General features: G+C 42.9%; 1 protein-coding gene across 2 annotated transcripts; it reads left to right on the forward strand.

Annotated features, from left to right (window-relative positions):
- The first annotated feature begins 903 nt into the window (after positions 1-903).
- Positions 904-15,723, forward strand: RAB25 (RAB25, member RAS oncogene family). Of its 2 annotated transcripts, none has more exons than XM_069108507.1 (5): positions 904-1,220; positions 4,409-4,604; positions 11,436-11,653; positions 14,604-14,684; positions 15,118-15,723. In XM_069108507.1, the coding sequence occupies exons 1-5, from the start codon at positions 1,178-1,180 to the stop codon at positions 15,243-15,245; spliced, it is 666 nt and encodes a 221-aa protein (XP_068964608.1). In that variant the 5' UTR covers positions 904-1,177; the 3' UTR covers positions 15,246-15,723. The 2 variants fall into 2 exon arrangements, with proteins under 2 accessions (XP_068964608.1, XP_068964609.1); XM_069108508.1 differs by having other exon boundaries at positions 910-1,220; positions 11,460-11,653.
- Positions 15,724-16,062: the final 339 nt, after the last annotated feature.

Genomic DNA, 16,062 nt, shown 5'->3' on the forward strand with positions numbered 1-16,062 from the left:
AGGCCAGAGAAGGGGGAAGGCTGGAGTCCAGGCAACCTAACTGCCTGGCCAAAGGTTGATCAGAGACTTCAGGTTATGCTGCCCCGGCTCCAGATCTTCCCCTAACTCACAGGTGTGTGCACATACACACACACACACACACACATACTTCACAGGACCTATTTCTTTTCTAGCCACCTTAGTCCCTCCCTTTCTCTACCTTGCTCTTCCCCTTTCCCCATGGTCCTCCGTTTCTTGCTACTTAACTCAGAGCTCTCAATTGGCCTTCCAGAGACCCCACCCCCCAAACAATCAGTCCCCATGCCACCAATCTTGCTGTAAATTACTCAGTTTCCCAAAGCTGACACAGCCCTAAATTCCAGCCTCACTTCCTGGGGGGGGGGGGGGGAAAATACAAAAAAAAAAAACCCCAAAAAAAAAAAAAAAAAAAAAAAGGAAAGGCTGCCCAGCCTACTGCTCTGGGCTACCTGGGAGGGGGTGTAACCATAGCAACTATACCTAGCTAACTTGCTGCTTCTCCCCAGCAAGTGTTACTAGATTGTAAACTTCCAGCCGCACTCACAGCCCTTCCTTGTTGGGAATGCTCTCTAAACCGCTTAGCTTGCCTGCTCTGGCTACTTCTGCAGAATGGGAACAGAGGACAAGATTCTTTCTGTTTTCCCCATGTGGTAGTTGCAGACTTAAGATCAGGGGCAAACTGGCCCAACCAAAGTCCAGGAAAGCCTAGTAATGCTAACTTAGTTGGCCCTGCTCTGTTCAGCCTCCTGGGTCCTTCTCCCAACCTGTCCTAAGAAGTCTGTCCTACTCCCCACCCAGGGCCAGGGCCTGAGAGACACCCAACCTGTCCAACCTGTTGTGACGTCATCACTCTCTCCACCCACCTGGGCCCCAGGTCTCCAGCGGCCTGGCTCTTCCTGTTCTCCGCAACTTCCGTCCTCTCCTTGTGACCCGTCCCCTTTCTAATTAGTTGAGACTCCACAGCCCACCAGTAGTGACTGAGTCTGCCCTTGTTCCTTCCCATTGCAAAGGCTGACTGTCCCCAATGAGAAAAGAGTCAGGTCAAGGCCTCCAGAGAGCAGAGGGTTGAGGGGCACAGAGCCAACGCCCTAATCCCATTTTCCACCCACCCTTCTCACTGCAACGGCACATATTCTTACACACTCCATGCGGGACCAAGATGGGAAACGGAGCAGAAGAGGATTATAACTTTGTCTTCAAGGGTGAGTTGGGATCTATGGGGGAAACTGAGATTTAGACACTAAAAAGACTATGATGACAGCCCCCCCCCCACTTCTGTTTTTTACTAGAGCCCCTCTATAACCAATCATTCCACTAGATGACAAAGGACTCTACTGTGACAAGAAGCTGAGAGGGTTCTGGAGTCTGTTTTAGAAATAATGATGATAATTTCTTAATAGTGGGATCATTTACAATCAGAAAAAAAAAATCTAGCCACACACCTCTGCCCCAGAGTTTGTAGTTAAGTAATGGAGGTTAGACTTTAGGAAGAACCCCTCTGCTCACTGAGGTCTCCCTTCCCCTAAAGAAATAAAGGAATGGGGACTCGAACAAGAAAAGAGGAAAGAGAAGAGGGTAGGTCTCCTTATTTTGTGTTGAAACCAAAACAATGGGAGGGGTTCAATACCCCAGGGGAAGGTCAAATTTCTTTAAGGAAGGGGACTTATTGGAAGGTGATATGGTATAGTGGGGGCAGCTAGGTGGTGCAATGGAGAGTGCCAAGCCTAGAGTCAGGAAGACCTGAGTTCAAATATGGCCTCAGACACTGCCTAGCTGTGTGACCCTGGGCAACTCACTTAACCCTGTTTGCCTCAGTTTCTTCATCCGTAAAATGAGCTGGAGAAGGTAATAGCAAACCATTCTAATATCTTTGCTAATAAAACCCTCATGAAGAGTCTGACACAACTAAAAATGCCTGAACAACAGTGGTGTTATAGAAAGAACACTGGTGTTTAGAGCTACAGGACTGGGGTTCTGCCCCTTATCACTCTTGTGACCTTTGTTAAATCACTTAACTTTTATGGGCCTCAGTTTCCTTATATGTAAAATGAAGGAATTAGGCTAGTTGATCTCTAAAGCTTTAAATATATGATCTTCTGGCTTGGGAAATGAGTTTACCCTAATCAGTCGATCAACAAAGCATTTATTAAGCACCTACTGTGTACCAGGTACTATACTAGGTGCTGGGGATACAAAGTTTCAACCTCAAGAAATGAGCATCTGGGTTCTGGGCCCCCACTTCCCTCTCCTGTCTCTTTTTTCCTCTTGGATGTCTCCCTGAGAACTACAGCTGCAGACTCTGTCCCCTTTCTGTATTTGCATGTGTGGCTATCCCTATTGGTCGCCTTCTCTTACACCCTACTCTACCTTTAGGGCAGGGTGTACAATGTAAGACTCAGCTTCCCCTGTCTACCCCACCCACCAAGCCTCTCCCAGACCCAGCCCTCACGCAGGCTCTAACTCCCTAGAGGGCAGTGGGGCACTGGGGAGGGGGGGGGATAAATTAATTTATAGAGCTTAGGGTGAGGGTAAGACAGACACACACACACACAGAAGGACCTAGATACACATATATACATGAATATTCTTACATGTAAACTTGCCTACAAATACACATGCCTATCCACACAGACATGCAAATACATGCAAGTCTGGTACCCTCATGTACCCACACGTCCAGGGCGCATAATTCATAAAAGTAAGAGGCAGTTAGGTGGCACAGGGAATAAGGTCTTGAACCTGGAGTCAGGAAGACGTGAGTTCAAATCCATTCTCAGATTTCACTAGCTGTATTGCTGTGATCAAGTCACATAATCTCTGTATGCCTTAATTTCCTTACCTATAAAGTGGGGATAATAGTAGCATCTACCTCCCAGGGTTGTAAGGATAAAATGAGATAATATTTGCAAAGCTCTTTGCAACCTGAAGGTGCTATTTAAATGCTACCACATAAGTATATTTGTATCCACGCAGAGAGAGACTGTTTGGTGTACTAGAAAGAACACTGGATGTACAGGATCATAGATTTAGGCTGGAAAAACATCAACTAGTCCAAACCCTTCATTTTATAGATGAGGGAACCAAGGCCTAGGTAAATTAACCCTAATTCCAAGGAGACACTGGCAGTGATTAAAAGAATCACGATTAGAGCCTAGATTCTAAGTCCAGTGTCCTTTTTACTTTACAGAGTCATAGAACCCCACTTCAATTCCTGATCTTACCACTACTTTGCGTCTGCATCTTTTAAATGAACCAGATGATCTTTGACCCCCTTTCAGTTCAAATCCTATGAATAGCAAGTGGCACTTAATAAACGTTCGTTGGTTAAATTCTAGGCCCCTATTAGTGCGTGTGTGTGTACATACACATAAACGTACACACACATATAAAAGCACATGGTATATCTTCCCTTTCTACATATACACAAGTGCAAGCAGGAATAAATATTGACACCTAAACATTGCTAATAATTGTAAGAAACAGGTGCATTGGATAGAGCACTGGCCCTGGAGTCAGGAGGACCTAAATTCAAATCCAGCTTCAGATAGTTGTGTGATTGTGGGCAAGTCACATAATCCCAATTGTCTCCAAAAAGAAAGGCCCAAATGCACTAAACTATCCTTTGAACAATTAAGACATTTTAGCTCTTAAAGACACTTCCATCCTCCCTTATGGTTTTCTGTAACATAGTCTGAGGTCAGAAGGTACAGACTAAGTTCCCCAGCATGTACCAAGAAGAAACTCTTTTGCTATGCTCTCAGCAATCTCTTCTCTCCAATCTAACCTTTTTTTCCTGGGCTTTCTCCTACCCTCTATGCCTCCTCTAGTCCCCTCTCTGACCTCTTTAGTCCATAGAAGAGAGAGTCCTCACTTGACAATCAGTCTGATATTTTGGGTCCTCTTTGATATGGATAATCTTATAGTATCCCCTAGAATTTAAGTACAGACTCAGTCTCCCTGTAAAGGGTTTAGGGCTTTGTCCTGTCATAGGGACAGGGAGAAATAGGATATTGATAGACAGCTAGGCAGGCTTTGGGTAGGAATCATTTGTAATGGAGACAGAAAAAGAGTTATGGGGTGCTTAAAAATACTGGAAATTAAGATCACTTATCCTGGGGTCCAGGCCAAACCCAATTACCCCAGAATAGTGATGACCTTGAAGAGACAGAGAGAAAAAGAAGAGTAACATAGAAACAGGGAACACTAGAAACAGATACAAAGAGAATCAAAGGCAGAAAGAGACACTAACTGAAGAGACCAAGAAAAAGTAGAAATGCAGCAGGAAAATGGTGGGCTCTTCAGTTCTTTACCCAGCAAGCAGTTAACTAGGACTCATCACTGGAATCACCATCACTCTTTAACATTTCTCTCCTTCAATATCTCTTCCCAGTTGTGCTGATAGGGGAATCTGGAGTGGGGAAGACCAACCTGTTGTCAAGATTCACAAGAAATGAGTTCAGTCATGACAGTCGGACAACTATTGGGGTGGAATTCTCTACTCGAACTGTGTTGCTAGGGACAGCAGCTGTCAAAGCCCAGATCTGGGACACAGCTGGCCTGGAACGATACCGTGCCATCACTTCAGCGTGAGTCTGGGGGCTTTGAGGGATGGGAGTAAGGGAGAAACACAGAGGGGGACTATGTTTAGGAACAAGGAAGTGAGAGGATGAAAAGAACTATACAATAGCTTCTATCTATACAAATTTTTTCTTGCCAACACCCCAATTTATATGTAGCAGTAGTAAGAAAGTATAGTGAGCAGAATTGCTCAACTGTTCCTATTTGCCCCCACCCCCAAACACACCCTACTACAGATTATTGATGTGTTCCTTCTCTGCTCTAGAAAGTTGTATTAAAGAATTTGTAATTTTTCTCTTGATATTTTTTCTTTTTTAGCTCTGAGCCCCCAACCAAAGACAGGTCTTTGACAAAACACTTCAAGGTTTGACTCTCTTCTCTGGGGGAACTCCGCTTTCAACTACATCCTCCTGACTTTTTTTTCTAATAAGTAAATCTAGACTAGCAAAGATCTGTGGTTAATTCTGTTTATAAAGACAAAGTAAATCTTTAAAAAAGAAAGTAAATAGACTTTCCCCATGCCCAGAATGGTTTCAGGTTTCCACAAGGGAGCTCAACGGGAGAAAGGAGATAAGGATTACTGAATTGGGGTCTTTAAATTAGGGATGGTTTCAGCATTTCAGCATCTATCTTGACACTCTACATGACTGATTAACCCAAACAGCCTCCCTCCCTCCCAGAGTCTTTGCCTCCATCCTTTTGGCAGTTGCCCAGACTTCCACTCTTTCAGCTCCATATAGCTTTTCATGGTCTTCCCTCATCTCAATCCATGGATCTTTTATGTGTCTCATCAGTAGCTGGGTTCCTCTTCAGCTTCTACCTGAATTGACTTTTATACCCAGGGGTGTGGCATATTATACCCGAGGAACTTGGTCCCACCTCAGACAGAGATCACCTGGTGTAGCTGCATTTTTTAGTTACTTTAACAAGTTATCAGTCTCTCTTCTGTGATTAGGTCCTGGGCTTTCAAGAACCATCTCCCTTATTCTTTCCTAGTTAAACATTTACTGTCCCTAGCAAATCAACTGAAGTACATTTGAGCATATTTGTCCATAGTCCCAAATTCTAGACAGAACTTTAGTAACTACAGGTTTAAATTTTATGACAGATTGTTATTATGTGCATGTGTAACAATAGTGCATGCATGCATATCCATATAAGTAAATAGGTATAATCAGAAAAATACAGCAATGCAGTAATAACACAAGAAGAGAACATGCCTAAACATACCTACAAATAGACAAGTCAAGGAGCATTTATTAAGCACCTACTCTGTTCAAGGCAATTGTGCTAAGCAATGCATATACAAGAAAGTCTAAAGATAGCTTTTGCTCTTAAGGAGGTCAAGGTCTAAAGAGGAGACAACATGAAAACAACTACCTACAAACAAGATAAATACAGGACAAATTGAGGATATAATGGTAAGGGGGAAAGTCTTATTGCAGAAGATGGGGTTTTAGTCAGGACTTGAAGGAAACCAGGAGGCAGAGGTGAGAGAGGGAGAGCATTCCAAGTATGGGGAACTGCCAGTGAAAATGTCTGGAGTTGAAAGATGAAGCTTTGTTGTTTTTGTTTTTGTTTTTGCTTTTTGGAGGGGGGGGGGAGGGAGGGCAGGGAAATTGGGGTTAAGTGACTTGCTCAAGGTCACACAGCTAGTTATTGTGTCTGTCTCAGGCTACATCTGAACTCAGGTCTTCCTGACTCCAAGGCTAGTGCTCTATTCACTTAGCCACCTAGCCTCCCTGAGATGGAGTATTTTGTTTAAGAAACAGTAAGGAGGTCAGTGTCACTGGATCTCAGAGTATATGGGGAGTAAGGAATAAGAAGACTTGGGGGGGGTGCAACTAGGTGGTGCAGTGCAGAACACCAGCCCTGAAATCAGGAGGAACTGAGTTCAAATCCAGCTTCAGACACTTATTAGCTGTGTGACCCTGGGTAAATCACTTAACCCTGATTGCCTCCCCTCCCCCCCCCCAAAAAAAAGAAGAAGAATGGAAAGGTAGGAAGGGGTCAGATTATGAAGGGATTTAAATACCAAACACAGGATTTTACATTTAATCCTGGAGGTAATAAGGGACCCTTGAAGTTATAAGGTGGTCAAAAGATTAATTAGGAAGGTTAATCTGAGTAGAGAATGAATTGGGTGGGGAGAGATTTAAAGCAGGAGCAGGGAGACCAACTAGCAGGTTACTGAAGTAGTCTTGGCATGAGGTGAGGAGAACCCATACCAGGGTGGTAGCAAAGTGGGGAATGTACGGAGAGATGTCAAGGTAAAACTGACAGGCCTTGGTAACAGATTGGATATGGGAGGTAAGAACCAGTGGGGAGTCAAGGCAGAATGGTGGTCCCCTTGAAGTGATAGGGAAGTTCAGGAGGAGGGGAGGGCTTGGGGGCAAAGGTAATGAGTTCAACTTTGGACATGTGAGTTTAAGTTATGCTTGTATCATCAATTTATCCTGTATTTATCTTGTTTGTAGGTAGTTGTTTTCATGTTGTCTCCTTCTTAGTTGAACCTTCAGTCCTAGGTATCTAATGGACAGCTGAAAATGTGAGTCTGGAGGGTAGAATGGAGGTTAAGGCTAGGTAAGTAGATTTGAAAATCATCAGCATAGAGATGATCTTTGAATCCATGAAAGTTGATGAGATCACTAAGTAAAACGGTAGAGGGAGAACTCAAAAGGGCCCAGGACAGAGTCCTAGGACACAGAATCCACAGCCAGTGGGCTCAAAACAAGCAAAATTATGCTAATATGTATAGCACATAAAGGTGACATAATTACCATGTACACCAGAGAACATATGTAATTATATGCAAGACACAACTTACATTATTGTTATCTGGTTAGAAATATAGCCACTTCTCTAGTTTTCCCTGAACTCTCATGGGTCAATCAATTGCCTTTCCAAAAAGCCAAAAAAAAAAAGAACTATATAGTAGAGTTATTCCTTCCACATTGTGACTTTCCCCATACACTTTTTTTTTCTTTTTTTTGGAGGCAGGGCAATTGGGGTTAAGTGACTTGCCCAGGATCACACAGCTAGTAAGTGTTAAATGTCTGAGGTTGGATTTAAACTCAGGTCCTCCTGACTCTGGGGCCAGTGCTCTATTCTCCATACACTTTCAATACATTGCAGGTCGGCAAAAGAAATTAACTGGGAATTTGGAGGGAGTTTTGTGGAAGTCGAAGATGACACTTGAAGGCCAGCAAATGACACAGAGCCTATGACTAAATATTTATCCCAAATTTTACAATAAGGTTCTGTAAACACCCCTAAAAGAAAAAGGGAAAATTCAGACTTTTTGTCTTGTACGAAGGGAGAGCCAAAAAAATTTACACAGATTTTCCAGATCATGTGAACTCAACGCCCCTAACCCCTTGATATGGAAGGGATTGCTTTACTACATTCCTAAAACTGAATTTATGGACTGTACAGGCTGGCTAGCAGTATTACTATACTCTATGTAGGAATATATATATTGATATCAATATAGATATAAGATAGAGATATGGTACATATATCTTCTTTCTCTCGCTCTCTACCTACCTACCTGTGATATATCTATATTTTAGGAATCTATACAGCTGAAGATCTAGGTATGAAAGGTGGTTCAGACCTCTCCCCCGTTTAGACTGGCTGCTGAGTTACAATATACTGAGTCTTCACTTGAAATATCTGTTTCTGGGGTGGCTAGGTGGTGCAATAAATAGAGCACTGACCCTGGAGTGAGGAGGACCTGAGTTAAAATCTGGCCTCAGACACTTAACACAAAATTAGCTGTGTGACCTTGGGCAAGTCCCTTAACCCCAATTACCCTGCCTTTCCACCTCTAAAAAAACAAACAAACAAAAAGAATTATCTGTTTCTGAGCCATTGTTTGGTTCAGCTAGTCTTTGAAAAACTGATAGGTGGTCTCTTTTGCTTAGAATCCAATGAAGTAAGTGGCCATCAATCTTTCCCTACCCATCAGGAAGTCCAACTAACTGTCTAATAGGCAAAAGTGGTTGGATGAATTGTCTATGTAGTTTCTGGGGCTATTCTATAAAATGGGAGAGTTGTCTACTCTCTCCACAACTAACTGAAGAAACAAGATTTCTTAGCCAAACTGTCCTCTTGTTCGAAGTCTTGACAAGGAACAAATCTGAGCATTGTTTCTGACAGTGCTCTTCTGAGCTGGAGTTGTAGCTAGCGAGTAATCTTCTTTCAGCATCATTCTTAGCCAAGAGAGGTTCTGGTTGTTAGCACCTGCAGTCTCTCCATCTCAGAAATTCTAAAACACAAGTTAATAGGTTCATGTGATTCTCATCTTAACAACATCAAAAACCTTCAAAGTCTCCTCATTGCTTTTGGAATAAAACATAAACTCTTGAGCTGGGCACATAAGGCCCTTCTCAGTGTGACTTAAACCCACCTTTCCCACCTTATTTCCTACTGCTCCCTTTCACAAACACTATAACCTAGCCATATGGGATTACTTACTAGCTGCTGACTGAATTCTGTACTCAAGCTTCTATTCATACACATAGCTTTTCTCCTTGCTTGAAATTCATCCATTCTTTATTTTTTTTTTTAATTTTTATTCTTTGGAGGCTATCAGGGTTAAGTGACTTGCCCATGGTCACACTGTTATTAAGTGTCTGAGGCTGGACTTGAAACTCAGGTCCTTCTGACTCTTGGGCCTATGCTCCATTCACTGCACCACCTAACTGCCCCCCAAATTTCACTCACTCTTAATCTCTGTCTCTCAAACTACTTGTCTTGGTTCAAGGCCCAGCTCAGATAATCACTGCCTCTAGTCAGGCAGTCAATAACCATTTATTAAGCACTTGTTATATACTAGGTAATGAGGATATAAAGAAAGGCAAAGGATGGTCCCTACCCTCAAGGAGCTCACAGTCTGATGGGGAGACAACATAAAAACAACTATGTTCAAACAATATGTACACAATAAATTGGAGCTAATCAACAGAGGGAAGAAACCATCATTAAGAAGCATCAGAAAAGGCTTCTAATAAAAGGTAGGATTTTAGCTGGTACTAGAAGGAAGCCAGGAGGCAGAGGTGAGGAGGGACAGTATTCCAGGTATGGAGGACAGCCAGGGAAATTCTTGGAGTTGGGAGACAGACTAGTGTCACTGGATGACAGGGTACATGGTAGGAGTAAAGTGGAAAAAGAATGGAAAGTTAGGAAGGGTTAAGGTTGTGAAGGACAGTGAACAACAGACAAAGAATTTTATATTTGATCTTGGAGGTGATAGGGAGCCACTGAGGTTTATTGAATAGGAGGTGACATAGTCAGAAGATTAATTTGACTAAGAGGAGGACAGAGTTGAGTGAAGAAAGACTTGAAGCAGAGGGACCAACTAGCAGGTCTAGTTGGAAATAGTCTAGGCATGAGGTGATATGGGCCTGTACCAAGATGGTGGCAGCATTGGAGGAGAGAAGGGGGTATATTTGAGAGTTGTGAAGGCAGAATTGACAAGCTTTGGTAACAGTCTGGACATAGGGGAGAGAGAGAATGAGGAATTGAGGATGACACCTAGGGTTATAAACCTGGGTGATTGGGAGGATGAGGGTACCTTCCATTCCCAGGAACAGGGAAGTTAGGAGGAAGGGAGGGTTTAAGGAGGAAAGATAATGAGTTTAGTTTTGTACATGTTGAGTTTGAGATGTCTACAGGATATCTAGTTCGAGATCTTAGAAAGGCAGTTAGAAATGTGAGTCTGGAGGTTAGTAAAGGGGTTAGGACTGGAAAAGCAGATTGAGAATCATTTGCATAGAGATGATAATTGAATCCATGGAACTGGATGAGATTGCCAAGTAAAATAGTATAAAGGGAGAAGAAAAGAGGGCCCAGGACAGAGTCCTGGGGGACTCCCTCCTTTAGTGGGAGCAATCTGGATAAAGAAGCAGCAAAGAGGCTGAGAAGGAGTGGTCAGAGAGTAGAAGGAGAATCAGGAGAGAGTAATGTCATGGAAACCTAGAGAGAAGAGAAGATGGAGGAGAAAAGGGACAAAGGCTGAAGAGAGGTCAAAAAGGTTGAGAATTGAAAAAAAGGCCATTAGATTTTTCAATTAAGAGATAACTGAGGGGCAGTTTGGTGGCTCAGTGGACAGAGCACTGGCACTGGAGTTACGAGCACCTGAGTTCAAATCCAACCTCAGACGCTAGCTGTGTGACCCTGGGCAAGTCACTTAACCCTCCAAATAAATAAATAAATAAATGAACAAATAAATAATTTTTTTAAAAAAAGAGAAATCACTAGTAACTTTGAGGGAGGCAGTTTCAGTTGAATGAAGTTAGAAGCCAAATGGGGGAGTTAAAAAAAAAAGAGTGAGAAGAAAGGACGTAGAAGCATCTATTGGAGACAGTCTTTTCAAAGATTTTAATTACCAAAGGGAAAATAGATATGAGATAACCATTAATGGGGATGGAAGGCTCAAGTAAGGTTTTTTTTGTTTTGCCTTTTTGAGGGGCAATTGGGGTTAAGTGACTTGCCCAAGGTCACACAGCTAGTAAGTATTAAGAAAGTTTTTTTGAGGATGGAGGAGGAATGGGCATATTTGTAGGTAGCAGGGAAGCATCCAGTGGACAGGGAGACATGGTGAAGCCTGTCCTGATCTTCTCTCCCACCTCCACCCCTCCAGTTGTTAGTATTCTCTCAGGTTTCAAATGACCTTGTGTTTCCCTTATCTGTGTACATATTGGACCCATACCCAAAGAAGAATGCAAGCTACTTGAGGGCAGGGATTTTTTTTTGTCTTTGTATTCTTAACATGGTCACCAAACCACATCACGCCAACATGCCTTTCTGTGTGTCTGGGGTTAACCTAGCTGTAGTTTTTCTCCCCCTCTTCCTCCTAGGTATTACAGAGGGGCAGTTGGGGCCCTTCTGGTATTTGACCTAACCAAACACCAGACCTATGCTGTGGTGGAGCGCTGGCTGAAGGAGCTATATGACCACGCAGAGGCCACCATCGTCGTCATGCTGGTGGGCAATAAGAGTGATCTGAGCCATGCGAGAGAGGTGCCCACTGATGAAGCTCGAATGTTTGCTGGTGAGGGCCAGGGTTGAGTCCTTGTGGCTCATATGGGATTTGTTTGCAAGTTTATTTCCAGTCATATGGCACTGATTCCCCAGGCCAGCCTCTTTCCCCCCAATTCCAAGTTATAAGAGAGTTACTTCACCTGATGAATCTGTGGCTTCCTCAATGTGTGCTGCTTCCCTGATAGATATTGTGGCCCTTTCACGTCTTTGTTCATGCTCTTCATGAGTCACTATGCTCAAAAAAAATTAATCACCCTCAGGGGCAGCTAGGTGATGCAGTGAATAAAGCATAGGCCCTGGTATCAGGAGGACCAGAGTTCAAATCTGGCCTCAGACACTTGACACACTTACTAGCTGTGTGACTTTGGGCAAGTCACTTAACCCCAATTACATTGCCTTTCCCCCTCCAAAAAAAAATTGTCAGATGATATAATTAGAATTGTGCACTGCTAAAAATTACCATAATCAGACTGGAAGAATTTTAGCTAAGGAATTTTCTTTTAATTAATTTAAATAAAAATTTCAAAGCAGATAAAATATTAAAAAAATTCATCACTCTCTTGTGATGGGCTTTCCAAACTTAGTGAGGGATCAGACAGTAGTGTGAACTTTTAGACCCTTCTAGTTTGGGTTCTGCTACAGTTTATGCTCTACTGGCTTAGCCCTGAAGGATGAAATAGTCAATCAACAAATACATATATACACACATACACACATATATGTATTTTTGTAAGGTATATATATAAAATAAACACCAGGTAGTTTGGGGAAGGAGACACTAGTTCAGGGATTCTTAACGTGGGGTCTGTGAACTTGTTTTTTAAATATTTTGATAACTGCATTTCAACATAATTGGTTTCCTTTATAATCCTACATGTTTTTATTTTATGCATTTAAAAATACTATTCTAAGAAGGGGTCTATCCATAGTCTTCACCAGTCTGCCAAAAGGATACATGATGCCAAAAATTCGCCCACTAATGTTTCATTGGATCAGGCAGGTGCCTATAAAAGATAGTGATTGAGCTGAGTCACTAAAGACAAAAGAATGGAGGGAATGTACTCTAGCCATGGGAGAACAGCCAGAGCAAAGGAGTGTAACATAAGAAATACTGAGAAGGACAGTGTAGTTGGACCATAGAGAAGAGAAATAACGTATAATGAGTCTGGAGAGGTAGGTTAGGTTGAATGAATGACTGAAACATTTATTAAGCACTTACTACGTAAGAAGGGGCAGCTAGGTATTGTCATAGTGAACAAAGTGCTGGGCCTAGAGTCTTCCTGAGTTCAAATCTGGCCTCAGACACTTACTAGCTGTGTGACCCTGGGCAAGTCACTTAACCATGTTTGCTTCAGTTTCTTTTTTTTTTTTTTTTGGAGGGGGGTAGGCAAACCACTCCAGAATCTTTCCAAAGAAAACTCCAAATGGGGTCAGGAAGACCTGGACACGACCAAACAATCACAACAATATGAGACACGTTGTGCTAAGTGCTGGGGATTTGGGACCAGATTGTGAGGGACTGTAAAAAACCAAATGAAGTGATTTGTATTTAATAGTAAAGGTAATTGAGAGCCACTGGAATTTGTTGAGTAGGGGAGTGACATGTTCAATCAATCAACAAGTATTTATTGAGCTTCTCCTATGTGCCAGACACTGTTCTAAATGCTGGGGATATGAGTAAAAAAAATAAAATCATCTCTGATTATAATGTGCTTATGTTCTGATGGAAGAGACCACAAGTAGATATAAAATATATATTCAGCACAAATATAAAGTTTTATGTTGAGCTATTTTTCAGTCATGACCAATTCTTTGTGACCCCATTTGGGGTTTCTTGGCAGAGATCCTGGAGTAGTTTGCCATTTCCTTCTCCAGCTCCTTTTACAGATGAGGAAAATGAAGCAAACAGGGTTAAATGACTTGCCCAGGGTCACACAGCTGGCAAGTGTCTGAGGCTAGATTTGAACTCCAGTCTTCCACTCCTGGCCCAGCTCTCTATCCACTGAGCCAACTCAGTGTAAAATTAATAAATACATATATGTCTAAACACACATAGTACTTAAATACAAAGTATCCTGGGAGGGAAGAGAATTAAAAGTTGTAAGGGTGAGAAGGAGATCAGTAAAAGCTTCATGCAGAAGATGCTTTCTGAGGTACATCTTTTTTTTGTTTGTTTGTTTTTGTTTTTTGGAGAGGGGAAGGTAGGGTGATTGGGGTTAAGTGACTTGCCCAAAATCACATGGCTAGTAAGTAAGTGTTAAGTATCTGAGGCTGAATTTGAACTCAGGTCCTCCAGACTCCAGAGCCAGTGTTCTATTCACTGCGCCACCTAGCTGCTTTCTGAGGTACATCTTAAAGGATGTTAAGTGACTTGCCCAAAGTCACTTAAAAGAGAAGTCCTACGGGGCATTGATAAGAAGAGAGTGCATTCCAGGAATGGGACACTGCTAGTACAAGGATATGGAGAAAGGAGATATGGTGTCATGAGTGAGGAAAGGAGATAAGGCTGCTTTGGCCAGATTGAAAAATTCTATAGGGGAAATAATGCCCTATAAGATTGCAAAATGGCCAGATGTGTGCTTAAGCAAAGTCTTTTTGAGAGAGTTCACTTTATTCAGTGAGCAGGTGTCAGAAGAAAATGCTGTATGGCATTGTGTAACACTGTTGTTGTTAACAGAGGCACTGATTTTGTTTATCATCATTGGTTAGTCATACATTAACATTTGAGTAGACTCACCCAATAACCTATGGTAATTTAGGAGCTCATTTAAGATGAAAATGATCATTTTTATCATGCCTGTTCCCCCTGATGGTAAGTTTATTATCAAGTGTGTTATCAGTGTACACACTGTCTTGATAACTTAATTTCAGTGGGGATGACCAGAGTTGTTAGCAATTTCCAAGTTTTTCCTTGGATTATCAATATTAATGCCAATTACTGTTTTCCTTTTTTGTGTCAGAAAATAATGGACTCCTGTTTATTGAAACCTCAGCTCTTGACTCCACTAATGTTGAGCTGGCTTTCGAAACTGTCCTCAAAGGTTCGTATGAGTCTCTATATTTCTCTGCAGGCCTCTATCCCTTCCCACTGACCACTCCTAGGACTTTTCTTGATGTGTTGCTCTCTTGGGTCTTGGCTAGAAATTGAGAGGGCTGGGTTCCTCCTGCATCTCACCAAGATCTCAGCCCAATCCCCTGCTACACCCAGCTTCTAGGGCTCCTAACCTCTGTCTGTCTGTCTCTCTCTTCATATACGTATCTCTTCATCTTCTGACCTCTTCTTCTTACAACTTGTCTATTAGTTGGGGAAAAGAACTGGTCGCTGTAGCTCCCAGAGACGGAGCCCAGCTACCCAAATTCTCCTACTTCTTTGACCAACTTCCTTTTAAGTCATGCTGCTCCCAGTGATCAAAAAAAGGGATTAGACAGTGGTGAACTGACCTGACCTCTGACCTCCATCCTTTGCTCTCCCAGAGATTTTCACCAAGGTGTCCAAGCAGCGACAGAACAATGCCCGTACCAATGCAGTCACTCTGGGCAATGCCCAATCTGGGCAAGAGCTGGGGTCTGAGGAGAAGAAGGCTTGCTGTATCAGCCTCTGAAGTCAGCTGGTGACCTGAGTATCTTGGCCTGAAGCCTCTCCTGTTTGACCTGAATTTCCTATCATTCTCTCCCCTTGAGTCTCAGCCCTTAAAGATACCCCCTTCAGTTGAACCCTCACTAAGCAGAGGGAAAGGGAGGGACCCAAATGTCTAGAAAGCCATTCCTACTTGGCCTTGGGGATCTGTGACTGATCACTTTCTTAGAGTATTAGGGGAGTTTCTATAGCCCAATTCCACACCCTTTCCCTATTACTCCTGTATGTTTTTTTTTCTCATCTACACAAGATTAATTAGCTTCTGGGATATTTCTGTGCCCTTTGAGAAGGTCCCCTGGCCCTAAGCACCTTACTCTCACTCACCCAGAAATCCAGGATTCTATTGCCTGCTTGTTTTTGCTTCGTTGCCCTGAGCCCCTCCAGTAATACCTCCCCACTCCCCAACTATATCCTACCAATAAAAACTGTTTTGTAACAAGGGCCACCTGTCGTTGCTCTCTTGTATTTATCCCTTCCCCCAATTTCCCCACCCACCCACGGGTCCTCAGCATCCTTCCTTCTCTCTCTAGCTCAGGGCCCCTCCTTAAAATCTCTTCTTTGAAGTCCCCAAGCCTCTGTCCTCCTCCCCATGAGCTTGCTGCCCCCTGTGCCAGCTGTCTCTGGAGCCCTATGGTCTGGGGATGGTGCCAAGGAGGCGGGGAGGTGCCCACCCTCCCCTCTGCCAATCCTCAGGGCAGGTGGGAGGAAGGGGGGAAGGGGACCTAGAAGGCAAGACAAAGAAAACAGCGTTGGCAGGCACCATCTGGTGCCCTGGGCATTGG

The sequence above is a fragment of the Petaurus breviceps genome, unplaced genomic scaffold, assembly GCF_028583685.1.
Source record: "Petaurus breviceps papuanus isolate PSGF00001 unplaced genomic scaffold, PetGlider_PUasm1.0 90388, whole genome shotgun sequence".
NCBI lineage: Eukaryota > Metazoa > Chordata > Mammalia > Diprotodontia > Petauridae > Petaurus > Petaurus breviceps.